This window comes from Miniopterus natalensis, chromosome 1 (genome assembly GCF_054644295.1).
Source record: "Miniopterus natalensis isolate mMinNat1 chromosome 1, mMinNat1.hap1, whole genome shotgun sequence".
Lineage (NCBI taxonomy): Eukaryota > Metazoa > Chordata > Mammalia > Chiroptera > Miniopteridae > Miniopterus > Miniopterus natalensis.
Genome location: NC_142081.1, coordinates 200,658,505 through 200,683,585, shown reverse-complemented (window position 1 = coordinate 200,683,585; position 25,081 = coordinate 200,658,505). Strand labels below are relative to the sequence as shown.

Genomic DNA, 25,081 nt, shown 5'->3' with positions numbered 1-25,081 from the left:
GGTAGCCTGGCCCCAGGCAACCGAGGATGCAGGGACCCAGTCTAAGAAGTGGCCCGGGGTTACCCTGGTCCCCTCTTCCATTCAGCACTCCTCACCCGGCTGCCCTGGGCTTTCTGCCCCTGTCTGGTGAGCGTCCTGTGCCACCTCTGCCACCCGCTGAGCTGGCAGCCGGAGGTCATGGAGGTTGTGACCTGTACCGTTTGCGTTTAGGGTCCCTTTCCCGGAGGATGGCCTACTATGGAAAATGCATCGAAACGGTGATTGAGCAGCTGGACCGATTTAAGCCGGGGAAGGACAGTCCTGAGCAGTTCCTGGAGGCTGCGGCCACCTCCCTGCAGGTAGAGTCCGAGGGGTGCTTCAGGGCTCTCTCAGGTGCCATTTACCTGCTGGGAAACAGCATCAGATTTCTTCTTGACACAAGAAGATTCCTAGTCCCCAAACGCTGGCTGTCCTAGACTTCACTCTGGGTTACCATAGTGGCTGAGAGAGTTTTCACAGGCACCCTGGAGGGACAGACCCCCCCCAGCTTTGCCCTGGGAGGCATTCCTGGTACCCAGAATGTGCACCAGGCTACGTCCTCACACCATCCCCAGCTGGAACAGACAAGAGTCAGCCTCGAGGGCACCTCTTCTCCCCTGCCTCTGCTCCACTCCCCAGGGCGCGGCTGTGCACCACAGCCAGCTGGCCCTTGGCCACAGCTCCTGCTGTCCTGTGTTTATCCCCTAACTGGCCAGGCAGTGAGGCCTCGAAGCAATGAGGGACCCGCCCTCGGGGTGTCCCTCCAGCTCAGGCCCTGGTTCCCACCCCGGGGGAGAGGGGGTCCCTGCCCTTTCCCCCGCCTCCGTGGCCCATTTCAAATCCACATGGAGACTGCTGTCCTCTCAGGTCTGTCCTCGCTCTGGCTCCATCCGCCACCTCAGCTGCAGCCCTTGGAGACCTCCTGTCACCAGTCCTTCTGTCTGTCCATTAGCCATGGTTGAGGGAGGGGGGCGGGTGCCTGCATTGCAGGGGTTCCGCCTCAGGCCTTGGGGGCGTGGCCGTCGGATGAAGCACACAGGGGAGGCCCCTAGGACAGCTCCAGGATTGTCACAGGGCCCGTGCCTGCCTGCCGGTCACTACCGCCAGCTGGGGCTGTTGTGGCAAATGTGTTAATGAAGGTGTTTTCCTTTCATTGCCAGCTGCAGCCTGGCTGTTACTTTTTCTGACAGGGCCTGTGAGAGCTTGTGGTCCCCAGGGAGGGGACCCCCACAGCCCCTTACCTGCTCAGGGGTGACCTCTGCTGTGCCCTCCTGGGGTGGGGCCCTGTGGTGTAGCAGCAGAAAGCCTTGGGGGGACAGGGCAGGTGGTCACTGTCCCATGGGAGGGGCGAAGGCCCTGGGCGTGCACATGAGGGCTGGAGGGGTTCCAGGACCTGCGAAGAGAAGCTTGAGACTCTGCCCCAGTTCAGGCTGGGGGTGCCTTCTGCACTCCCTTCTCAAGCTCTTTCCCTGAGACCAGAGCAGTTTGGGAAAGTGATGAAAACAGCCAAGGGCCAGGCCCCACCACACCCTTCTCTCCTGAGGCTAAGAGGCCCAACGCCCCTGTGCAGCGCAGGGCATCTCATCCCGCCCGCAGCCACCCCTGGCTGCTCCCTCTGGCTGCGCTCTCAGTCCCCCCGGCTGTGGCCTCACCCCCCGGGTACCCCATCAACCACTACTTGCTGCCATTGCTCCATCAGCTGCCCCCTCCTCCCTGCTGCTCAGGCAAGAGCAGTAAAGTTAGTGTTTTTATTTCATACAGTGACAGAAAGTTGTGCTATTACTACAAATCGTGTGGGGGACTTTTCCCCCCATGACCAACAGATTATTTTTTCACATGTGTGTATATGTATATGTATATGATGTATATGTATATGTATATATACTTTTTATTGATTTCAGAGAGAGGAAGGGAGAGGGAGAGAAACATCAATGATGAGAGAGTCATTGATCGGCTGCCTCCTGCAGGCCCCCTGCTGGGGTCCAGCCTGCAACCCAGCATGTGCTGTGACCAGGAATCGAACCGCGATCTCCTGGATCCTAGGTCAATGCTCAGCCACTGAGCCAAGCCAGCTGGGCGACCAATGGATTATTAATGGTAGATGCATCCTAGCTGTCACCTGGCATGATGGCGTTTGCCCCCGTCTAGTGTGGGGGGGCAACTCTGGAGGGCACTGTGCTCACACAGGCGGAGAGGCAGCTCCTTTGTCAGATGTGCTGGCCCCCCCGGCCCTGTTATGGGACTTCCCTAGGGGATAGGCCCAGTGACCCTTCCCAGAGAACACAGGATGGATCGGAAAGGAACCCATCACCCCGAGTGCGTATGGGGTCCCTGAGACGTGGAAGTGGACCCTCCAGATGCTGGTCTTCCCGGTGGTTTTAGAGCAACGCTGAGCACTGGGCTGGGGCCTGGAGCTGGAGAAGGGGGCAGGGTGGTGGGGGGCAGGGGGCACCAGCAACAAGGCACACTGCCAGCAAGCAACCTGGGCTACCCGAAACCTGGGTTCTCCTGCGCAGCCCTGGCCAGGCCCTCTGGAACCGAGTCCCCTGCATCTCCCGCATTCATGTCTCGCTCTCTGTCCTCAGCTGCCCCCTCCTCCCTGCTGCTCAGGCAAAAACAGCAAAGTTAGTGTTTTTATTTCATACGGTGACAGAAAGTTGTGCTGGGAGGAACAGGAATGAGGGGAAGGAACAGGAATGAGGGGAAACAGGTATCTCATTAGGGCACGACTAGGGGGACATGAGAGTGTCCTTAATGGGATGGGTCCCGGGGGTGTCACTCCCTGGAGGCTGCTCCGGCGCCTGCCCCACGCTCCCAGAGCCCCTCCAAGCTGGCCCCACGACAGCTCAGCGCCAGGGCCAACAGGCCGGGCTTAGGAACATCCGGAGAGCGAACAGAGGAGGGGCTGCGCTAGACACAGCAGCCAGCCTGGGGCTGCCACTGAGTCCGTGGGGTCTGAGCAGGACTCAGAGAAGGGTCTGGCTTTGAGAGAGATTCCGGGGGGGCAGGGGATGGGCGGGTGGAGAAGGGGACCCCAGGCAGAGGGACCGGAGTCCTGACCTGTGGCCAAGAGTGAGTCATTGGTCGAGGCACCATGTGGGCAGGGAGGCCAGAGAGGGCCTGAGTGTGCACCACCTCGAGCCCCGGAACTGGGAGATCTGCACCCCTCAGAAAACCATGAGCGAAGGCAGGTGGGCAGGTGAGTTCTGGGCAGGGGAACAGGAGGCCACCACCAACTAGCTGGCAGAGAGGTGGCCAGCAGCTGTCAGTCGGCCAGTGCCGGGGTGAGGCAGGGGTGGGGAAAGGCTCAGCTCAGCCCCCAGCCAGAAGGGAGGGCAGGGAGGGCAGAGCAAAAGGGAGGGGGCTCAGGGTCGCATCACTAAACCTGGAGGCCCCTTGGGCGGCTGCAGCCCTCTGGCCTCAGTCACAGGCTGGCCCGGAATTAGGAGCCGGCTCCAGTACAGGGGCACGATTTTGGCCATTCCCTGCCTCCTCCCAGCCCAGCCCAGCCCAGCCCGAAGGACCTGGTCGGCACCCTCTGACCCAAGACATCCCCAGGCCTCAGTCTCGTCTCTGTGACCTGTGGGGCTGGTCTCCCCCAGTGGCGTGGACCTGGCCATGGGTCCAGCCTGGCACGTGGGCCAGGGTGGCATTTACTGCTTGGCTCTGTGTCTCCCAGGACCCCGGGCCCAGTACAGCCCTGCCTGACTGCCGCGCCTGGGGGCTGATGGCGTCAGGACCGGCCTGACCTCATTAAAAACACTCACCCTTCCCAAACAGAGACGTGGTGAGTGGAGGTTGTCTGGGCCTCGCAGGCAGAGCTGCTGTCAGCAGGCGTCCTGCACAGTCACGCAGCTCCGGGCGAGCTGACTCGGCGCCGTCCACGCCAGCCCTGCTGACGCGCTGCTTTCTGATGGGCCCCCTCCCCCCCGCCTGCCTCTGACAAAGTGGAGTAAGCTCAAAGCGGGCCTGGAGCCGGTGCCCTCCATTGTGGGCTCAGCCCAGGGGTTGGGGGAACCTGAGAGGGAAACTGAGGCAGAAGCCTGGTTGCTGAGACCAGAGCCAACTCAGAGCAGGACTCCCACATCCTCCCGGGGGGGCAGGGCGGCCCAATCCCTGCCTGGTGAGCACCCCGCTGGCATTTTAACAGGGAAGGGGAGATCAGCCAGCAGGGTGTGCCGCTGGGCGAGGGTCTGGGCAGTGTCTGAGGGGAGGGGTGGGCAGATGCGCCCCAGGTCAGGTGGCATCTGAGCAAAGACCTGAGGGAGTGGGGAGCGAGCGTGCGGGGAAGAGCATTGCAGGCAGAAGGAACAGCCTGCGCGGAGGCCCTGATGGGCATCCATGTGTTGGAGAAAGAGAGGGGGGTCAGTGTAACTGGAGTGGACCTGGGATGGCCTGGGGACTCAGGAAACTGGGCCAGACCACAGAGGGCCTCGCCGGCTATCATAGGGACTCCTTCTGGAACGGTCTGAGGGAGGAAGGACATGGCGACTGCACGGGCTCTCTCCCTTCCTCTTTCTAAAACTCAGTGAAATTTACCATTTTAACCAGTCAGGCGCCCAAGTCAGTGGCATCAGGCACATTCACACTGTCCTGCAACCGCCACCACCATCATCTCCAGAATTTTCCATCTCCCTGAACTGACACTTCATCGCCATCCCCGCCCTGGCCCCTGGGATCCTGCGCCTGCTTTTTGTCCTGGGAAGGTGACCCCCTGGGACCTCATGCAAGTGGGATCACACAGTGCCGCCCCTGCTGGGTTCTTCTTTTTCATGCTGGTTGTTTTCTGTGCTTATTTCTGCCCTTGCCCCCACCCTCTGTCACTGCCCAGGAGAACCTGTGGGACCGATTCCTGGGGCTGCACCCCCTGGTCCGCATTCCCGCCTGGGAGGGGCGCCAGCGGAGCTCATCCCCAGCCTCGTGGGGTGCCTGCCCCCCACCCGCCCCTGCTCCGTGTTCTCAGCCCCCTGGGCCCGCGCCCACACCTGGAAGCCACGCCCCCTCCCAGCCCGTCTCTCTTCCAGACCCTGAGCCCCCAGAAGCAGGCGTTCATTTTGGAGGTGCTGTCCGGGTGCCTCGAGTACCGGAAGCTGCTGACCATCGTGGTGGACGCCTTCTACATGCGGGACGGCCGCCTCTGCCTGTGGGCGGACTACAGCCTCTTCCTGGGTGAGCGCTCAGGCTCCGCAGCACGGCGGTCACAGCCCTCGTCGCCCTCAGGCCCCGGTCGCCTGCCAGTGCGTGGACCAGGGTCTGCCTTAGGGGTGCGGAGACAGGCTCCAGGGGAGCCACAGGCCAGGTTCCAGGGGACAGACCTGGGGCCCTGCTGCCCACATGCAGAGCCTGCAGCCGGAGGGAAGCCCGGCCTGGCTGAGCTGGAATGCCCCAGAAAACCAGCCCAGCGACTGTCGCACCCTGAAGACTGTGGGCTGGCCAGCCTGATGGCCACAGCCTGGGCTGTCCCGAGGGGGATTAAATGGGACATGCCTCTGCCCAGGCCTGCAGAATGCCTGCTCTCATGGGGTGTGGTGACCGCTGCGTCTGGGGTGCCTCTGTCCGGGAAGGGTGGGCTGGGGACGGCAGGTGCTCAGACGCCAAGCTGGGTGGCCTGATGCTGGGCCCAGTGCTGGGCCCAGTGCTCCCTGCTCAGCGCAGACTCCACAGACAGTGCGTCCAGGCCGCACACCTCGCAGGCAGTTGACGAACAGGCCCGACTTCTGAGAACCTCCCCTCCCCCAGCGAGTGGGAGTTACAGTTGCCTTGAGGCGAAGCAATCTCTCAGAGTTAGCAATCTGAATCCAAAGAGGTTTTACTTTTAAGGAGCCTTAGGGATTTCTGAGAATTTACCCAATGACATAATACGCGAGGAAGTGCTTTGAAACCACAGAACATCCCATCATCCCATCGTCCGAGATGATGTCATCAGTGTTGCTGTGTCCTGGTACAATTTTTGCCGGGGGCACGTACCCTGACGGTGCCTCTGGCTGACTCCCCAAGGCCAAGCCCCAGCACCCCCTCTGCAGATGTGCCCTTCTCCCATGCACTGCCCTGTCTCCCCAGTGACCTGCTACCTGGCCACCTTCCAGCTGGAGGAGCTCGGCTTCCAGCTCTTCTGTAAAATCGTCAAGTCCCAGCCGGCTGACAAGATGCGCCAGGTGAGCCAGCACCAGGTTCTCCTTAGGCCCATGGGCAGAGGTCTGTCCCATTGGCACTGACCTCTCACCTTCCCGGCTCATTTTTTTATGTTTTGTTAATTCTCGCCTGAGGGTATATTTTTTCCATTGATTTTTAGAGAGAGTGGGAGGGGGGGGCGGGGAGAGAGAGAGAGACATCAATGTGAGAGAGACATCTGTCGGTTGCCTCCCGCACGAGCCCCAGCCGGGGCGGGGATGAACCCGCAACCTAGGTATGTGCCCTTGACCGGAAATCAAACCTGGGACCCTTCGGTGCGCAGGCCAGTGTTCTACCACTGAGCCACGCCAGCCATGGCCTTCCTGGCTCATTTTATCGAGTGAAAGTGCTGGATTTGCTCTGTGTTTGGACAAGGGCTGGGGCCTGACCTTTTCCCCAGCTCTGCAGGGGACCACCTGGTGGGACTACAGCCAGTCCAGCCCAGGGAAGCGTGCCCCCAGCTCCCTGAGGTGGGGGACTCCCCTGGGAACCAAAATGGTCCCGTGTCATCTGAAACCAAACTGCTGGACCCCGCGGGCCCAGGGCTGGGAAACAGCCTTTGGGAGCCCATGGCTGTCCTGGGCCATCACCAGGACACACGGTCTGTCCGGGGAAAGCAGCCAAGGTCCCAGCGCTGGGACCAGCCACCCAGCTAGGGGCTGGGTGGATAGGTCGCTTCCCTGGGACCCTCCCACTGGCACTGCCCTGGGCCAGGGAGGCAAGTTGCTGAAAATTGAGCTGTCCACCCATTCTTGGAACTCCGGAGCCTGTGATGTGGGATGGGGAGGCAGGTGGCTCTCCATCTGTCCCCACCAAGAGCTCTCTGGAAGTAGGGTACAGGCCTCCAGGTTCTAGGGAGCTGGCCGGAGCATGGGGTCCCCTAGTGAGGACATGCCCAGCTGGGCTTTCTCGAGTGCCCAAATACCGTGAGCAGAAGCCCTTCTGGTGAGGGACAACTCCCCCAGAATGGACACTCCAGCCCAGCATGAGGGGTGGGTGAGCAGGGGCGGGTGAGGGAGGGTCTGTCCTGAGGGTCCTCCCACCCTGGTGTGGGCACTGGTCTCCTTTCCTGGCGCATTAACCACACCTGCCCCTCAGCGCTGGCTTTCCTGTGAGGGGCACCAGGTGTGGGGTCTGGGCTGAGCCCCCCACCTCCCTCTTCTCCCTCAGTTCCTTGGGTTCTTCTTCAACCCCCTAAACCTGTGCTCGTGGGTCAAGGATGAGTGGAGCCTCATCTATGAGACAGAGCATGTGAAGTGTTGGATGGACCCCCTGATGAGGTAGGCAGGTGGCTGTGCTGCACCTACTCCCATAGCCTGCATGGGTCCCCTTCCTGCTCACGGGGTCCCACGAGGGGTGAGGTGATTCGAAGAGGCCACAGCTCTGGGTTACAAGAGCGTGCAACCCAGAGACCCAGGCCGATCCCCACAGCGGGTGGCTGGCTCGCTGCCAGCAGGCCTGCCCGTCATGGGTGGTATCAGGACCATCCCGGTCTGTGGGGTGAGAGCAGCCCCTTCTGCTTCGGAGCCCACCGGTGAGGCAGGCGGCTGGGACCCTGCAGGGACCCTGAGGGGCTCCAGTCCTGCCCAGTCTCTTCCCACAAATCCAGAGGGTGGAGGAGCGGGGCTGGGAGCTCCCTCGGATTTCAGCCTGCATCTCTGTATAGCGTCCCCCAGGGCACCACTGCTGGGCCTGTCACCCCAAAGCTGCCTCACAGCCTTTCTCTGCCTCCCGTGACAGGCTCGGGCAAGTGCTAGAATCACGGGTGCAGGCAGAGGGACCAGCACAGTGGCTCGGCCCTGCCCCTGGCCTCCGAGGAGAGGCTGCTGGGGCCTGGGCGCAGCTGCCCCAGCTGCTGGCCTTCCCACAGGACTGGGGGAGCCGCCTTACCTGCTCGGGGACAGGCAGGTGGGCTGTTTTGGCACGAGGAGACCGTGTAGGTCAGCGGCGTGTGGGAGACCCAGAGGCCCCAGGAAGGTGGCCCCCCGTGGGAGGGAGAAGAGGCCGTAGCCCGGGGACCAGAGTGCCCCGGAGCTGTCCCTCCCTACGGGAGAGTCCTCAGGCCCCGCCAGGCTGGACCCGCTGCCTGCCCTCGGCTCCCACCTGTGGCCTGGCACTGCTGGGCCCTGAGACCACCTCTGGGCCGCTGCTCAGCTGGTTCTAGGGAGCCCGCCTCCCACCCTCCCACCCCCGTGTGCAACCTTCCTCTGCCTGCCCTGGGACCAGCCCCATCACAGAGCTGACCCTTCCCAGCCCCTGTTCGCCCCTGGACATGCCTCCCTCTAGCAGCCCTGGTCTGTAACGGGCAGGAGCTGCCTCACACCATGCTGTCTGCCCCCAGGGAGCCCCACAGGAGGGGACACTGGCCGGGCTGGTGGTGGTGGGCTATGCCCACACGGGGTATAGAGACATGAAAGGGGGACCCAGACCTTGGGGCAGCCCAGCAGAGCCCTTCCCAAACCCCTGCTCCAGGGCACCCCCACCCAGGCCCCCCCTCCCCACCTACTCCCACCTGTCCTCCCTTTCTTCCCACTCCTGGCTTCCTTCCCTGTGCCATCTGCTCAGGCCCAGATTAGCTCCATGTGCCTGCTGCTGCTTATCCTCAGAGCCCCCTGGATTCTGGCAGTGGGGATCTGCTCTGTCCCCATCCGCCCAGCTCCCCACTCACCCTAGGACAGCGATGCCACTGGGCCTCAGTTTCCTTATCTGTTCCAGGAAGCACCGATCTGTGAGACTCGGGGGTGTGGTTGGTGTGGCACCTGCATAGCAGTAGGCCCTCAGTGAACAGTGCCCGTGGGTCCCATTGTCACCCCCACGCTGAGGTGGACCCAAGCTCTTGGGGGTCCTTCAAGGGCCGTCCTGTTGACCTGCTTAGGAAGAAACTCTCAGTGGCTTCTCCCATCTTTGTCTTCAAGATGGCAGCCAGAGGTCCAGGAATTCATCAACCAGCTGGAGAGGGAGTCGACCAGCCAGCCCCTTCTTTCAAAGGCCAAGGTCACAGAGCCCAAGAAGTTCAACCTGACTGTCCCCAGGCCCCGCGCCATTCCAGTGCCTGAGCCTGTCCCTGTCATGCCCAAGCCAAGACCAGTAAGTGCCAGCGTTTGCAGTGGGCACAGGCTGTCCAGGCCGGGAGAGTGGAGCCCATGGGCCAGTGGGGGGCTGGGCTCTTCCCAGGGCTGAGGGGACACTGGACCAGGCCAGGACAAGTGCATTCGATGGTGGCTAGATGGGAAGATGGATGGACAGGTGATGGGTAGATGGATGGATAGATGATGAATGGATGGATGATGGATGATGGGTGGATGGATGGATGGATGGGTGGACATACGATGGGTGGAGAGACGATCAGGAGCCTGTTGCTGAGCAGCCCCACAAACGCCCTGTCTGTAGGATCTTCAGCGTTTCTGGCCCCATATCCTCAGGACTCAGTGTGTTTATCTTTGGTTATCCTTTCAGCTGCATCTCTCCCTCTCTGCCTGGCCCCTGTCTGCCCTTTGCCACACTCTTCCCTGCTCCTTAGTTGCCTATGTGCCTCTTGGCATGAGCTGTGAGATGTTGGTAGACAGTCATTTCCCCCTGGGGTCATAGGCAGTTGTGCTGGAACCACAGGCTCTCTCCCTCCAGCCTCCCTGCCCTGCTCCATGCCCAGGACCCTCTTCCCCTCCTGGGTTGAGGGCTCATTTCAATCACTCATTCAGCAAGTATTTATGGACTGCCTAACATGTGCCAGGCACTATGCCTTCATGGAGCATTCCCTGCAGTGGGGGACTCAGAGAAAAAAACATGATAAGTAAAATGAGTGGTGTGTTGGCCAGTGATAAATGCTGAGGAGAGAAAATCATTCATGGAAAGGGGATCAGAGGCCTTGGAGGAGGTGCTGTTCTGGAGAGCGAAGCCAGGACAGGCCCCCTGAGAAGGCCGTGGAATGAAGAACTGGAGGAAGTGGGCAAGTGAGCCATGGTTTGTCTTGGGGAGAGCATTCCAGACAGAGGTAGCACAGGCAAAGGCCCTGGAGCAGTGCCTCCTTCTTGCAAGTGCTGGTGGGCTGGAGTGGAGGCAGGAGGGGATGGGGGAGGAGGTACTGGGGGAACAGACAGGACACACACTGAGGTGGGCTCGCAGGGTCTGTCTGGCTGCAGCAGCAGAGGAGGGTGGTAAGAGGTGGGTTTTGGAGATGACTTAAAGCAGCTGGACTGCTTTTGAGATGGATGTTAGAGACAGAAGGATGCTGAGAGGGGTGCCAAGGAGGACCCTGAGACCTTGCCTGTGGGCCAGGAATGGGCGGGGGGGGGGGGGTCAGGGTCAGCAGTCTGGGGGAGGGGAGGTTTTTCAGGAAGGTGGAGATTTCAGGTTAGGGGTCTGGAGCCCAGGGTCTCCCAGCCGGCTCTGCCCTGCCCTGCCTTAGACTCTGCTTTCCAGGGCACCGAGGGTCCCTGTGGCTGGTCCCAGGCTGCCCTACTCTCTGCTGTTAGTGTTGCAGCCCATCCCCTTCGCTGGCAGCTCACTCCTCTGGGGCCTGAGACACTCTCCCGGCCTCACCTGCTGCTCCAGCCGCTCCATGTCCACCCCCTGCCAAGTCAGTCTTCTGCCTGTCCCCTCAGCGTCTGTTGGCCTAGGCCCTGTGTTTGGCCACCTTCCTTCCTGCTGCTGGCCTGGGCCCTGTATTTGGCCACCTTCCTTCCTGCTGCTGGCCTGATGTCGTTCCCTCCCCAGGATGACCGCCATCACCCCACAAGTACCAGCCATAGCTCCAAGGCTTCCCTTCCACCCTGCCTCTCCTGGCTCAGGGACCACAGCCCCCTTTCACCCTCGTGCCACGGACCCTGCCTGTCTGCACACCCTCCAACTGCAGCTGACGGGCTCTTCCTTCCACCACCCACCAGGTCCCCAGGAGTACCTACGAGCCACCCAAGGAACCACAGGTGCTAGGGATGACCAAGAGATACAATCGCCGCAAGGCAGAGGTGAGCAGCCACAGGGGACCCCAACCTTCCTGGAGAGGGTGGGGAGGAGGAGGGAGCCGGTTTGTGCCTTCAACCCCTCGGCCCATGGACAGGGTGGTGGCCTGTGGGGCTGAGCTGCTTGTTGCCCCCTCAGGAGCTGCTGCTGAGGGCAAACCTGGAGGAGATGCGGTGCGCAGTGCCCAGGGCCCGTGGGGAGCCCCCCGTGCAGGTGACACACTACCCTCCACAATGGCCACCCCTCATGGGGGCCTTTTCTGAGGCATAGAAAAGCAGCGGCACAACGAGCGACCGTGCAGTCTGCCCGTCTCAGGCCTGGCTCAGGCCCAGCTAAGGCCTGGCTCAGACCTGGCTCGGGCCAGGAGGCCAGGCTTCGGGTGCCACTGGGTCAGGCAGAGTGCAGCCCTGCGGGGACTGCAGACGCAGGTCTAGAGCTGCCTGGGAGAGCCCCTGGCCATCTCTCTAGGTATTTCCAGATTTCCGTACTCAGCATTTACTCTTTCTATAAGAAAGAGTCCAGTGGGTGTTTGAAAAGTGACGGGAGCAGGAGGAGGAAGGCGGGTTGCCCATGGATGCAAGTGGGCACCAGCCCGGCCCCTGCCTCCCACCCTGCCCCCCCGCCCCAGCTATTAGGGCAGGTTGGGGTAGGGCACCCAGTTTAGCATCATGCCACTGGGGCTGTAACGGCTGAGATCCCATGGTGGGGCCTTTACCAGCTGCTCCCCACACTGTGGCTTGTGGTGCCCACCCTGGGAGGGAGCAGACAGACTGGGAGCAGCCCAGCCCAGGCTGTGGGGGCAGCCCCAGGGCAGCTGGAGATGGGACCTGAGCCAGAGGCTGATCTCACCTGACTGGGAACCACTGCTCCCGCTCAGTAGGCCCTGCACCTTCAGGAGCCTTCCAGGGCAGCCAATGCCCCACAAGGCTTAGGGGTGCATTGCAGGACAGAGGTGCTGCCCTTGGGGAACCCATGTGCAGGGCAGGCCTCCCAGTGTACATTTGGGGATACCTGGTGGGCTCAGGTACCAGGCCCTGACTCCCACAGGGCTCCAAGAAGCTGCGACTACGGTTCCCTCCCCGGATCCGCAAGACTCCCAAGCTGACCTTCTACAAGGTGAGGGGTGCTCCCTGCTGGTCAGAATGGACTCGGGGTGTCCCAGGCTAATCACCTCCCAGCCTGTTCTGCCCTCCCTCCCCAGAGTTCCCATGGACAGCCCACCCTTACCACAGAGGGAAGTACTTGGGTGGGGGCAGATGTGGACGGAGGTGGAGGGTGAGGACAGATGTGGAGGGCCAGAGGGCGGGGGCTCTTGCTGCTCCCCACACAGCCCCACCACAGCCAGCCCCCCTTCCTCCCTGCAGCCCAATGAGGTCCCGGTCAAGCTGAACACAGCAGCCATCCTGCGGGAAGGGGCTTTGTACCAGCGGCAGGTGGAGAAGGAGCTGCAGAGGTGGGGAGGGCAGGGTGGAGGTTGGGGGGCAGAGCACAGAGGGGGCCTGGTGGCTCTGGTCCTGCAGGGGTGGGGCCTCCAGCAGGCCGGTGTTGCGGTCACAGTTGCACCCTAGAAAGATCATCTGGGCTCAGTGAGGGAGACAGACTGGGTAGGAGCAGGCTCAGCAGACACTGGCCACCCCAAACCTTCCTCAGGGGCCACTGCTTCCTCCAGCCCCTTCCTGGTGCCCCCTCCCCTAGACCGCCAGGGCTGCAGACCCTTGTGCTCACCCCATGAGCTGGGCTGTGGGTGGGAGCTTGGGTGGCTAACCAGATGGGTGAGACACAGAGAGATGGACAGAGGGATGGTGCACAGATAGACAGGGGGACAGGCAGATGGTGCCTGGATAGACGGGTGGGCAGAGGGATGGCAAGTGGACAGATGGGTGAGTAGACAAGTGGATAAAGGGAGGGTGAAGGGTGGATGCACAGGATGGGACGGGTGGGCAGTGGGTGGGTGGGTGAAGAACAGCCCACGCCAGTGAGGGCCAGTGTCCACAGGGGAACCTGTGGCCTCCTGGCAGCCAGCGCAGGCCTCATCCCAGGAGGAACTTAAGCTAGACTCTCCTTTCTGCCCAGGGTGGACAAGCTTATGGACGGTGCCGGGGACTTCTCCGAGTTTCTTGAGTGGCAGAAGAAGATGCAGGCCAAGGACCGGGATGAGCAGCTGGCTGCAGGCATGTGCCGGAGGCTGCAGGGGAAGCTCAGCCACGAGGAGGCCGCACTGGCCCGGCAGCAGCTCCTGCGGGAAAACCAGCACAAGGCCACCCAAGAAAAGGAGGAGGTGACCTGGGCCTCTCTGACACCTGGGATCTGTGGGGCGCTGGCTGGCAGGGGGCTGGCACCATCTGTGGTCATAGGCTTGCAGCTGGCCCTGGGCCATTTCTTCCCGAGACCCATGGAGTGGCCGTGGTTTCTGTCCCCACCTCCACAGCTTCTGGGGGTCCTGGGGGTGCTCCTGGTCAGCTGGCCCCTGTGCACTGTCTGCCCCACCCCCACCAGCAGGGCCAGTTGGTCCGCACAGTGACATGTGAAGGAAGACCTGAGGTTCTGGCAGAAGCTTCTAGAAGGCTGCCGTGCTTGCATGTCCCTCCGACGGGAGGGCCTATGGGTATCCACATTAACCTTTAGAAGATGCAGACGGCCTCGGTGGGGGCTCCAAACCTGTGTTCCCCCCGCAGGCCTGACTGCAGCTCTGCCTCCCCTTAGACAGGTGTCCCCAGGGGCCTGCGGTCGGTGGACAGGCTCGGCGTCCACTCACTTCTGTGATGCCCATTTGTGTCTGTTTGCACTTAATGTTAGGGTTTGCTAACCCTTTCTTTTTAGTTGACTTTTTAGAAATATGAAGTCAAAATAGTATGAGCCCGGCCGGTGTGGCTCAGTGGTTGAGCATTGACTTAGGATCCAGGAGATCTAGGTTTGATTCCTGGTCAGGGCACATGCCCGGGTTGTGGGCTCGATCCCCAGCAGGGGGCCTGCAGGAGGCAGCCGATCAATGTCTCTCATCATTGATGTTTCTACTTCTCTCTCCCTTCCTCTCTCTGAAATCAATAAATATATATTTAAAAAAGCACACACAGAAAAACCAGCGTGACCAATAGACTCAGAGACCTCTCACTTCTCTTTTTTTTAACCCTCACCTGAGGCTATTTTTTCCATTGCTTTTCAGAGAGAGTGGAAAGGGAGAGAGAGAGAGAGAGAGAGAAACATCAGTGTGAGAAAGACACGCTGATTGGCTGCCTCCAGCCCTCGCCCTGACCGGGACGGGGATGGAGCCTGCAGCCGAGGTGCATGCCCTTGGCCGGAATCGAACCCGGGACCCTTCATTCCGCAGGCCGGCCCTCTACCCACTGAGCCCACCCAGCCGGGGCGTTCTCTCACTTCTTGTAAGTCTACACATTACACCTGCCTGCCTACATCCTTAATTTCATTAACTTCTGGTTTGTCTTTTCTAAGCAAACACGCTCACGTGTACCCACACCCTTCTTACTTCCCCCTTTTCTCACGGGAAGCGCCAGCCCTCGCCCGCCCGCCGTGGACCGCGTGGTGCGGGGCCTCGCGGGGTGGCGGTGGGGGTTGGAGGGGAACCTCTAGGGGAGGGGTGGCTGGCTGAGACGGGCGGCCGGCTGGTTCTGTTCTGGTCCACGCGGTTTGGAGCACGCGGTTTCCGTGACGATGCCACGTCGCCTCCGTCCGGCCCTGAGGCGTCTTTGCTCCCCAGCGCTGAGGGGCTGGGCCCCTGGCCCACAGAGTGCGCTGCCCTGGACTCGGGAGTCTTTGCCCTTCCCACACATGAGGCACAGTATCCCGTGTGGGCCTCACTCGCATTTCATGTATTGTTCGTGACTTCGGGCATCTCTTCATGTATTTAAGAGCCGTTTCTGTCGTTTTCTGTGCACCTGCTCATGTCTTTTGTCCATTTGTACCCCGGCGTCATTGGGGTGCGACTGGCGGTGAGGCTCGTGTGGACACAGGCGTATAGCCTGTCGCCTCGATGTGCGCACCGGGTGTGAAGTGACCGCAGCGCGCTCGTCCGCGCCTCCATCACCTCAGTCACCCGCGTGGGTGGTGCGAACGCCTCGGGGCGCAGACGACGTCTTTCACCGTGGTCGCTGTGCCGCCCGCCGGGTCTCGTCTTCTCCCTGACACCTCCTGTCCCCTGGCCACCAGCCCCGCGTCTCCTCCGCCCCAGCCCCTGGTGGCCCCCATTCCACTCTGTGCCTGGGACTTGGACGTTTTTAGACCTCATATGTAAGTGAGATCACACAGTCTTCATCTTTCTGCTCCTCTTATGTTTTCTTCTAGGAGTTTCATGGTTCCAGGTCTCTGGATTTCATTATTTTCCCACCAGTACCCTTTTCCTGCCCAAGGCACACTACACTGAGCCGCCATGTCTCGGACTCCGCCTGGCTGGGACATTTTCTCAGACTTTCTTTACTCCTGATGACCTTGTCTGTTTCGAGGTGTGCTTGTTAGGCGCCCCCGTTGACTGTCCCTTGGTTGGGGTGTCTCTGGTGTTCTTCTCGAGAGTAGACTGGGGTGTGGGAGGAAGATGCCAGAGGTAAAGGGCTCATCGCATACCATCCGGGGTGCCCGCTGGCCACAAACTTATCACTGTCGACGCTGACCGCGGTCACCTGGCCAGGGTCGTGTTTGCCAAGCTGGTGCGACATGATTACTCCCCTTTCCATGCTGTGCTCTCTGGAGGGGCCTCTGGGTGGAGCCCACACTGGGAGATGGGTGGTTATCAGGAACTCTGCGCGGAGACTTGTCGCTTCCTCACGTCGGTGTGGACTCGGCACTCGTGCCGTAACCGGACCCGGCATCGCCGCTGGGAGCCCTGTCAGGTCAGCTCCCGTGTCCCTCCGACATGCCCCTGCCCTGCTGTTTGCTGAGCACCCCTTGCTTCGCGGTGCTATAAAATGCTCCCTGCCTGTGTCTCCCCTGGCCCAGCCTCCAAAATAGCTGCTCCTCAGAGCCCTGGCGGCCTTCTCTGAGCACCTGGAATGAAATCGCACGGCGTTGAAAGAGCTAGTCAGGCGCCATTTTCCATGAGCCAGCAAATTGTTTCATGAAGGACGACTCACTTCGTGCCCGCACCTGGCGCCCACACTCCTCAGCCAGCTTCTCGACTTCCCTGCCATCGAAGCTGTGCTCCCGGGCTGGGAGTCCACGGCCCCGATGGTGTGGGCCGGGGACGGGCATAAGTCCCACGCTGTCCTCGGCGGGATCTTGAGGACTGAAACCATTCTTCTCAGCTGTGCAGACAGTGCCAAAGGGGAAACAGTCTGTGTATTCCCGGAAACAGCCACGAAGAAAAGCCGCCTGTGCCCCAGGCGGTAGGTGCCAGGGACGAGCTGAGAAATGCCTCATCCCGAGCAGGGGAGGCGGCCAGCAGCTGCACGGCCACCCCGCTGTGTGAGGTCAGAGCAGTGCACGCCTGAGGCACTGTAAGAAGTGTGGGGCGACCCTCAGGACACGCCCGGGGCCGTGTGACGGGGAGCCTGTTGTGCCCTGTGCAGACCCGGGCAGTATCTGAACACCCATCCCCAGGTGGCTTAAAAGCAATGAGTGTGGGATATAAGACTGCAACTTGTGGACACAAACAGCAGTGTGGTGGTTGCCAGAGGATAGGGGGCGGGGGGTAAAGGGCGTCTTAATAGATGGTGACAGGAGAAGATGTGACTTTGGGTGGTGGGCGCACAGTGCCATATATAGGCCTTGTAACACAGAAACCTATATATTCATATTAACCAACGTCACCCCAATACATTTAAACAAATAAATAAAAGCAATGAGTGTCCTTGTCTCTCACGTGGGTGGAGCCCAGGGGTGGGTGGCTTCAGGGAAGACCCAGTGGCTCTGACTCGGCCCCCCCAGGACTCTCTTGGCTGTGCCCCTCGGCTTCTTCATCCTCTGGGGAGGCGGCTGTGTGGTTCTGGGCTCGCCGGCCAGGACCACAGTGGAGGCGGGAGGATGTGGGGCGTGTCTTCCTCTGCAGGCCTGACCTCCAGAGGTGCCAGGGTGGTTTGGGGTCAGCAGCTGTATCCGCCCCCTGACCTCATGCTGCTCCCGGGCCCAGGGACGCTGGTCTGCTCCAGGGGTCCCCCGTGGCGCCGGCTCTGATTGGGGCGGGTCCCTGTCCCAACAGATGGCCCAGCTGATGCACCAGTGTGCCGAGAGGCGCCTCCAGGAGGAGCGGTCCATGAAGGAGCTGGTGGAGCAGGTGATGGAGGGGCAGAAGAACATCAAGGTGGCACAGATGAAGCTCCTGAGGGACCGGCGGCAGACAGGTATGGCGGGGGCCAGGGGCTGGGGGCGTCAGTCAGTGAGCGCCAAGGCGCCCCGGAGGGAAGGCTCCCCCTGCCGAGCCGCTTTGGGACCCCTCAGCAGCCCTCTTGGCCCCCAAGTTCAGGAGATGACTGAGGAGAGTGCAGCACTGCTCCAGCGCAGTGCGCAGGCCGCCCGGGAGGAGCAGAGGCGGCGCTGTGAGCTCATCTCCCAGCTGCGAGCCCTGGAGACACAGCCCAGGCGTAAGGGCAAGCTTGTGGACCTGACCCAGGTGAGTGCACAGCCCCCGGGGGGCCTCCCCCGTGTCTTGCCGTGCCTGGCATTGCCATGGGAGGGTGTGCCCAGGATGCCCACCTCCACCTAAGCCAAGCTCTACCTGGCCAGCTATGGACCTCACACCAATGTGCTGGAGGCCTGGCGCTGGCCCGAGAGTCCACGGTCCTGTCAGGGACACCCTGGTGACCCCTGGGGGCAGGGGGCCAGGGCTCCTCCGGGGTGTGGACAGGGTGGGCTTCCCATTGCTGTGTGTTGAAGGAGGCCCATGACTCCCCAAGTGGGAAGAACAGTGTAGGGAGAGCGCAGGGCACAAAGGCCAGAGGCTGGACGAGCGAGTGGGAGCTGAGCCGGCCCTCAGAGCCTGGGAGCCTGTGTGAGCACCATGACAGGCCAGGCTGGCTCACTGAGGTGGGGCAGGCCTGTTCCCGGGGGCGTGGGGAGTCCCTGAGCCCTGGCTGGGGCAACCCGGGTGAGCTCCACTTGGGCTGAGATGTCCAGTCACCCCAGGGGGTCTTGGGCTGCAGAGGGGCCCAGGCTCGAGAAGCTGGGTGGTGGACATGTCACACAGACAGCACTAGGCAGAGGGAGGGTGGTGTCCTGGGTGTGGGGCCAGGCCCATGGAAGGCGGGAGGGGCACCAGCAGTGGAGCGGAGGCTGACCAGGGCTCAGGAGGTGGTGGGGCAGGCTGAGCATGCTGGCCATGGCTCTGGCTCCCAGCCTGGGACCTCCTTGCCTACCCCCAGATCCCCGGGTATGGCCTGGAAGGGGAGATGTCCATTGTGGAGCTGCGTGAGCGGCTGGCCCTGCTCAAGGAGGCCCAGCGGCGTGAGGAGGAGGAGAAGCGGGACCAGATCATCCAGGGCAAGCGTGCCAGGAGCCAGGAGCTGCAGACAGCGCTGGAGCAGATCTCGCTGTGCCGCGCGGCCATGGGGAGGTCTGCAGCCTTGAGGTCAGTGCCCTTTGCACCTTCAGGGTGTGTTCTCCTCGAAACAACCCCCCCCCCCCCCCCGCTGAGGCAGTGCCCCCACCCCTGCTATTTTATCAGACAATCCTCAGGCACACAGAGAAGGCGAGAAAAGAACGCAGTGCTGGCTCGGTTTCCATGACCTAGATCTGGTCGTTTTTGCATCTGGGTCACGGGTATGACCTTTGCCTTGTGCTCCATCTAGCTAGCTAGCTATTCATCTTTCTCTGAGAACCATCTGGAAGTAGTGGCAGGCATCTGACACTTTGGTGTGCACCTTCTGAAAAAAAAAAAAAAAAAAGACACTGTCCTACATAAGCACAGCACATGACATAACCGGAAAGTTTAACAGAAACTCCCAAAGGCGCCTGACTATCCTGTTGGCACCTTCCTCAGGGCCCTCAGGCTGTTTGCCGTAACTTTTTCCCTTTTGAAGTCAGGGTCTGGTTGAGACATACAGCCTTGGATTGCTGAGCATCTCTGCGCCCCTCTCACCTAGAGCATGTGCACACCCCCCCCTTTGGTCTGTCTGTTTGGGGAACGCTGTGGTGACTTTTCCAGCTCCATGTGGCTGTCTGTGGCAGTTGGGTCAGGCAGAGGCTGGTGTCAGCCCTGAGTGGGCTGCCTGTGGGCCCTGACCTGATCCCATGGGGAGGCAAGGCTGCCCCCAGGGAGGTGGCACTCGGCTCTGTCAGAGCATAGCCTGGTTCAGGGTCTGGCACACAGGGCTCCAGAGAAAGTGTCTGAGCATAGCTGGGGTGGGGTGGACAGAAGGAAGGACAGCCACAAAATCCAGCACTGTTGGGTCTGAGTGTCTGCTGCCCTGGTTATGATTCAGAGGAGGCCTGTAACAACGGCTGGGGGTAGCCCAAGGAGGGCTGGCTGGCCACTCAGCAGGTCCCCAAGGTGTCACACACCTGGGAGACCTCACCATTTCTCAGCTGCCTCACGGATCCCAAATGCAGCCCAGTTGGTGTTGGGGAGCCTCCAAGGGTCCAAACCTGCTAACAGAGCTCCTGGAGCCACCTGCATGAAGCTAGACCTGATGGCATTAATTTATTATGTACGGCAGGGGCCGGGGGGCATCTGATCAGTGAGGGCCAAGTGCCCTGGAGGGGTAGTGGGGCCGGAGTCAGCAGGCAGCACAGTGGCTGAAGGAGCGGCACCTGCAAAGCCCTGGGGCTGTGCTGTCAGCGAGGAGCCTATGTAAGCATCTCATTTGGAAAGGAAAATAGCCTAGAAAAGGTCTGCGGAGAGCTCGGCAGTGGGGGGCTCCTTCTAGGCAAGAGGGGGGAAGGTAAAGGGACTTTCACTGCCTTCCCCCGACACACGTGGTTAGTACACGTGGGACGCGTTTAGCGTGTTCTGTGTGGGCGCCGTCCTCGGAGGGCCCCGCCCCCCGCAGGCACCCAGGCCCCCCTGAGCGCGCCCTGTCGCCCGCCAGGTGGGAGGAGAAGAAAGCGGGGCCCCGGGGGGCGCCCCCCCAGGACGAGCGGGTGCAGGAGCTGCAGCGCAGGGTCGAGGAGAGGGCGGCTGAGCGCCGCAGGCAGGCGGCCCAGCTGCACGTGCCGGCGCCACGGGCCGCGCGCCCCAAGCCGTGGGTGAGCCCGGGGGGCGGGGAGCGGGGGGGGGGCGGGGGGAACGGGGGGGGGAGAGCCGGGGGACGGGGGCGGGGCGGGGAGCCGGGGGGACGGGGAGGGAGCAGGGTGGCGCCGGGTGTTGGGGGCGCGGGGGGGGGGGGGCGGGTGTCGGGGGCACCCCCGCCCGCGCCGACCCCCGCCCCCCGCTGCCCCGGCGCAGGCGCAGCTGGAGGCGCAGCACTGGCTGGAGCTGGAGCAGAGCCGGGAGCGCCGGCTGCGGGCCGTGCAGCGGGGAGGCGCGGCCTGCGGGCCCCCGCGCGGCACGCAGGCCGCCTGAGCCGGGGCGACGTCCTGCACCCCGCTCGGCGCGCGCCCCTCGCTCCGCCCCGCCCCCCTGCCCGGATAAAACGCAGGGCGCCGGGTAGAGGCAGCCTGTGCCAAAAAGGTGTCCGCTCTTTATTCGGAATTCAGGTTGCCCCGGGCCCCCCGCATTTCACGTGCTAAACACGGCCGCCTAGCCCTTCCCTGCTGCCCATCTTCGGAGCCCCCAGAACCCCCTCTGCGTGCGGAGGCCTGGAGCCCCCACTTAACCTGGGGCCCGAAGACGGGGCGTGCGATGTGTGTTTTGCCTGAGCGGTGCCCAGGATCCCTGAGCCACAGGAACTGGCCGCACCTCATGTCCCCCTAACAGCGAGGAGGCTGGGCTGCGGTAGGCACTGTCCCCCACCCCACTCAGCGGGTGAGCGCTCGTGCGCAGGGGCGAAGTGACGTGGCCCCGGAGCCAGGACCCAAAGCCCAGCCTAGCGACTTTAGAGCACTGCCCAGCCCTCTCCAGCATCACCCAAAGAGCAAGGTTGCGCCATAGGCACCAGCCTGCCCAAGAAAGACGGATGGATGCATTCTCCTGGGGCCTGAGCCCCAGCACCAGGCTGGACAGGGCGGGGCCTTGGGGACAGGCTGGCTCTCCTGCCACTCCTAGGAAGGAGAGAGCATGGGCAAGCCCATGGGGTGGGGGGTAGTAAGGGGGGGCTGGAAACTGCCAGGTGGGTAGGTGTCCAGGAGAGAGATCCCTGACCCCCCCCCCCCCCATCGTGCTTGGGTATGCAGAGATGACACCTCAGGGGGAGGCTGGACCCCAGGGCACATTTAGGTCAGGAAGGTACATACATAACTCAAAGTGACAAGAACAGAACAGAGTTCTCCCCCAATATTCTGAACTACATTAGAACCCCAGGACTTGCCCACAACCCAGGCTGGTAAAAAGAGGAATTTCCCATCTCCTTGTCAAATTAGAGCTGGGAGCAGATTAAATTTCATTTAGAGAAATAAACATGACATTTCTTATATTCTGTGTTGTGTCTCAAACCCATTTCATTTGATAGCAAGGGAATACATTAATGATGACCTGTCCAGAGAGTCCTCCAGGAGATCCAAGGGATTCAAAAGTGGAATTATTAGCTCCCAGGACTGGCAGTCCAAAGGTAGGGTGGACTTCAGGACATTGCTGATCCAGGAGCTGATTCCAAACTGATAGCAGCTCCAGCCTCACAATGTCCAGAGGAAGAAGGGCCGCCTCTTCCTGGCACGCTCAGGAGGGAAGCCTCTCTGTACCTGAAGGCTTGGGTGTCACTGGCCTGAAATGAATATGCTCTGCAAGCCAGTTCCTGCTGTGTGCACAGGTGCCCATAGCAGGCCCTGTGGCAAGAGGGGAGAGCTTGTGGCCCAACAAATTCAGGTGCTACTGACGATGCTGGTTAGCAGTCCCCAAGGTCCCTACCTGGGGCTTCTGCTCCATGCAAACCTTGGTAGTGCAGGCTGTGGGCCATCCCCTGAAGTTGTGGCCTGAGGACAGGCCTTGCTTGCATGGCAGATTGATGCAAAATGTCTTCCAGTATCCATATTCCTTGCCTTGCGACCTCCCATCAGGAGGTGGAGTCTATTTTCCCCAGCCCCTGATTTGCTTTGGCCAATAGGCTGCCACAGAAGTGGCTGTGTGCCAGTTTAGAGCCTGGGCAGCTAGTGGCCTTGGAGCTCCCTCTTGTTCTTTTGGAACCCTGCCGGGTCCCAGTGTGAGCGCGCCCTGGGTGGCCTGATGGGATGAGACTCCAAGTGGAAGAGAGCTGGCTTTCCCAACCAAGACCACCCTACAAACCAGCAGACCCCAACACGTGAGGCCTGCCAGGACCAAACCTTCCCCCAGAACTAACTTGTTATTCATGAGCAACAGTAAATGCCTGTTTGCTTAAAGCACTAAGCTCTGCGGAGGTTTGTCCTAAAGCAACAGCTAACTGACATGCCCTCAAGAGCCAAGGATCCCTGCCTCCCTCTTCCTGCATGAGCCACCCCTGGAAAGAGGGCCAACCAGGAAATAAGGTCCAACTGAGGCCAAGGGAGCTGTCTCTGGACCACCTGGGGAATTGACATTCTGCTTTTTCTGCATAAGTGAAGCCAGAAGACCCTCGCTGACAATGTCTGGAACCACTCAGGCGGGGGTTATTCCTTTGCAGAGTTAAAAAGCAGATTCTCAGGCTTCATCCAGAGACTCAGCTTCTGGTGTGTGGCCTAGGAACCTGCACTGAGCTGTGTGGCACTGTGGGAGCTCTGAGGTACTAGTCTTTCCTCTAAGCTGGAGACTTTTGGGGCCAGAGGGAGGCACTATTTATGAGGGAGCCAGGGATGCTCATACCACAAGTTCAGTGTCTAGTGAGGTTTGCAGAGGCCTCGGAGGCAGCTCTATTTGCGACTTTGTTTTTAAAAAAATATGTTTTGAGAGAGGGAGGGAGGGACAGGGAGAGAAACATCAATGAGAGAAACATTGATCGGCTGCCTCCTGGACGGCCCCTACAACCTGGATTGAGCCTGCAACCCAGGCATGTGCCTTGACTGGGAATCAAACCAGCGACGTCATGGTGCTTGGAATGAAGTGCACCCAACTGAGCCACACCTGCCAGGACATGACTATTCTTTCAACATCACGTCTTCAATGTATAAAAGTTACAAATAGAAAACCCTAGATATTCCTTAGGATGTGCAATTCAAATTACTAATTTTATAAAGCTGGTCATTTTTAGTTATCCCTTTGACTAGTCATGTATGGTCCCATTTATAAGCTGCAATCCTCCTTAAACATCTTTTTAAAAATATGTCTTTATTGATTTCAGAGAGAGGAAGGGAGGAGAGATAGAAACATCAATGATGAGAAAGTCAGTGATCGGCTGCCTCCTGCATGCTGCCCCCCACTGGGGATCAAGCCTGCAACCAGGGCATGTGTCCTGACCCGGAATTGAACGGAGATCTCTTAAACATTTAAGCTGCATTTACACATGTAGAATCTAAATTTAATTTTTAGCATTTTAGTTGTCCACTTTATCAAGTATTTGAAAATCCCTATAGACATATTAAATGTCTAAATTTCTCTTAAACTTGTAAATGCTCTTTAAAACTTCAAATTATAACCACAAACTGGAAAATCTTATACCAACTTAAAATCACTATCAAAATACTCAACCAAGTATTTCACACTGGAATCAGATTTATCTCATACTCTACCATGCGAAATTCCCTTATAATTGCACAAAACAAACACAGCGATTGCTTGTAAACAACACAAAAACAGGAACGCTCCGGTTTTGATCTGCTTAGTCACCTCTCTAGGAGATTCAATCTTCTGGGGGAAAGACCCCTCTCTCAGGAAACTGCCCGTCCCAAGGCGCCTAGGGGCCCGAGGCCAGGGGCTGGGCCTGGGCCGGAGCCCTGGGTGTTCTTAGGCCAGAAGGGACCCCCTGCAGCCCCGGCCCAGGGCGGGCACGTGGCTGTGGGTGCTGTGCTGAGTCCTCCAGCTCCCCGCCTCTTCCTCTGCGGTAGGTGCGGTTATTATTCCCCTAGGGCAGGCGAGGGAACAGTGAGACGGGTTTAAACGATGGAGCTGGGCTGCAAACTCAGGCAGGAGGGATCCCAGGCCCGCACTCTCGACCCCCGGCGTTGCACTGCAGGCCCCAAGGACCCTGGGAGCGGCGGGCTTCCGCTGGACCTCGGGGAGCCCTGGGGAGGGCTCTTCCACAGGCTCCGTCCTTCCCTTCCCGACACCCACCCCCGGGGCCCTTCGCCTGGCACGGGGCCAGGTTCCGAACGCCACGCGCTGGTTCTCGCCGCCCCGCCCGCAGGGCTCCCACCTCCGCGCGGCGGGCACGCGGGGCAGCGTCCAGTTTCCAGGACCCGCCGGCTCCGCCCCACCCGGGGTCCCTCTTCTGCAGCTCTCTTCGAGCCCGCTCAGTTCCCAGCTCCGAAGTCGCTTCCTCCGGGGAGCCCTCCGGACGTCCCGGTCGAGCCCCACCTCCGGGGTCCGGCAGAGGCGCGGGGCTGGGCTTCCCTCGGGGCCCCGCCGCCGGCCCAGGGCGCCTGCGGGAACTGCGGGTCCAGGCCCAGCTCCCCCGGGAACGCTGCTCGCAAAGGCCTCGCCAAGAGGGGAGGAAACTGGGGCGGGGGGCGGGGGGGTTCAGCGCCCCGAAGGGCTGCCCCGCAGCGACCTCCGGCCCCGCGCCACCCGCCGGCCGTTTGGCCCCGCAGACCACAACTCCCGAGAGGCCTAGCGGGCGAGCCAGGGGCGCCGGCCGCGGCTCTCGCGAGGAGATGGGAGCTCGAGCTCGCGAGACTGAGCGGGGCCGGAAAAAAGCCGCGTTTCAAAGCGATAATAGACAGTTGTCTCACCCAATAGAATTGAAAATATACCTCCCGAACTCGTAAAACGCGGGAGTAGAGGCGGCGGCGGCCAATGGAAACGCAAGGGGGCGGGGCCAAGGCCTCCGGAGCGGAAGTGGGTCGCTGTTGA

General features: G+C 61.0%; 1 protein-coding gene across 1 annotated transcript; it reads left to right on the top strand.

Moving 5' to 3' along the window:
* The first annotated feature begins 227 nt into the window (after positions 1-227).
* On the top strand, positions 228-20,590 carry CFAP99 (cilia and flagella associated protein 99). Its single transcript, XM_087817179.1, has 15 exons — positions 228-338; positions 5,043-5,187; positions 6,079-6,173; positions 7,360-7,469; positions 9,105-9,276; positions 11,073-11,153; positions 11,287-11,361; positions 12,196-12,264; positions 12,513-12,601; positions 13,222-13,426; positions 17,294-17,435; positions 17,553-17,704; positions 18,453-18,658; positions 20,118-20,274; positions 20,474-20,590. Exons 1-15 carry the CDS (start codon positions 228-230, stop codon positions 20,588-20,590), a joined length of 1,926 nt encoding a protein of 641 aa, XP_087673305.1.
* The last annotated feature ends 4,491 nt before the right edge of the window (positions 20,591-25,081 follow it).

Coding starts and splice junctions, on each gene's coding strand:
- CFAP99 (XM_087817179.1), top strand. CDS start 228: ATGGCCTACTATGGAAAATGCATCGAAACGGTGATTGAGCAGCTGGAC. Junction 11,362..12,195: donor GTGGGGAGCCCCCCGTGCAG/GTGACACACTAC, acceptor TGACTCCCACAG/GGCTCCAAGAAGCTGCGACT. Junction 20,275..20,473: donor CCGCGCGCCCCAAGCCGTGG/GTGAGCCCGGGG, acceptor GCCCCGGCGCAG/GCGCAGCTGGAGGCGCAGCA.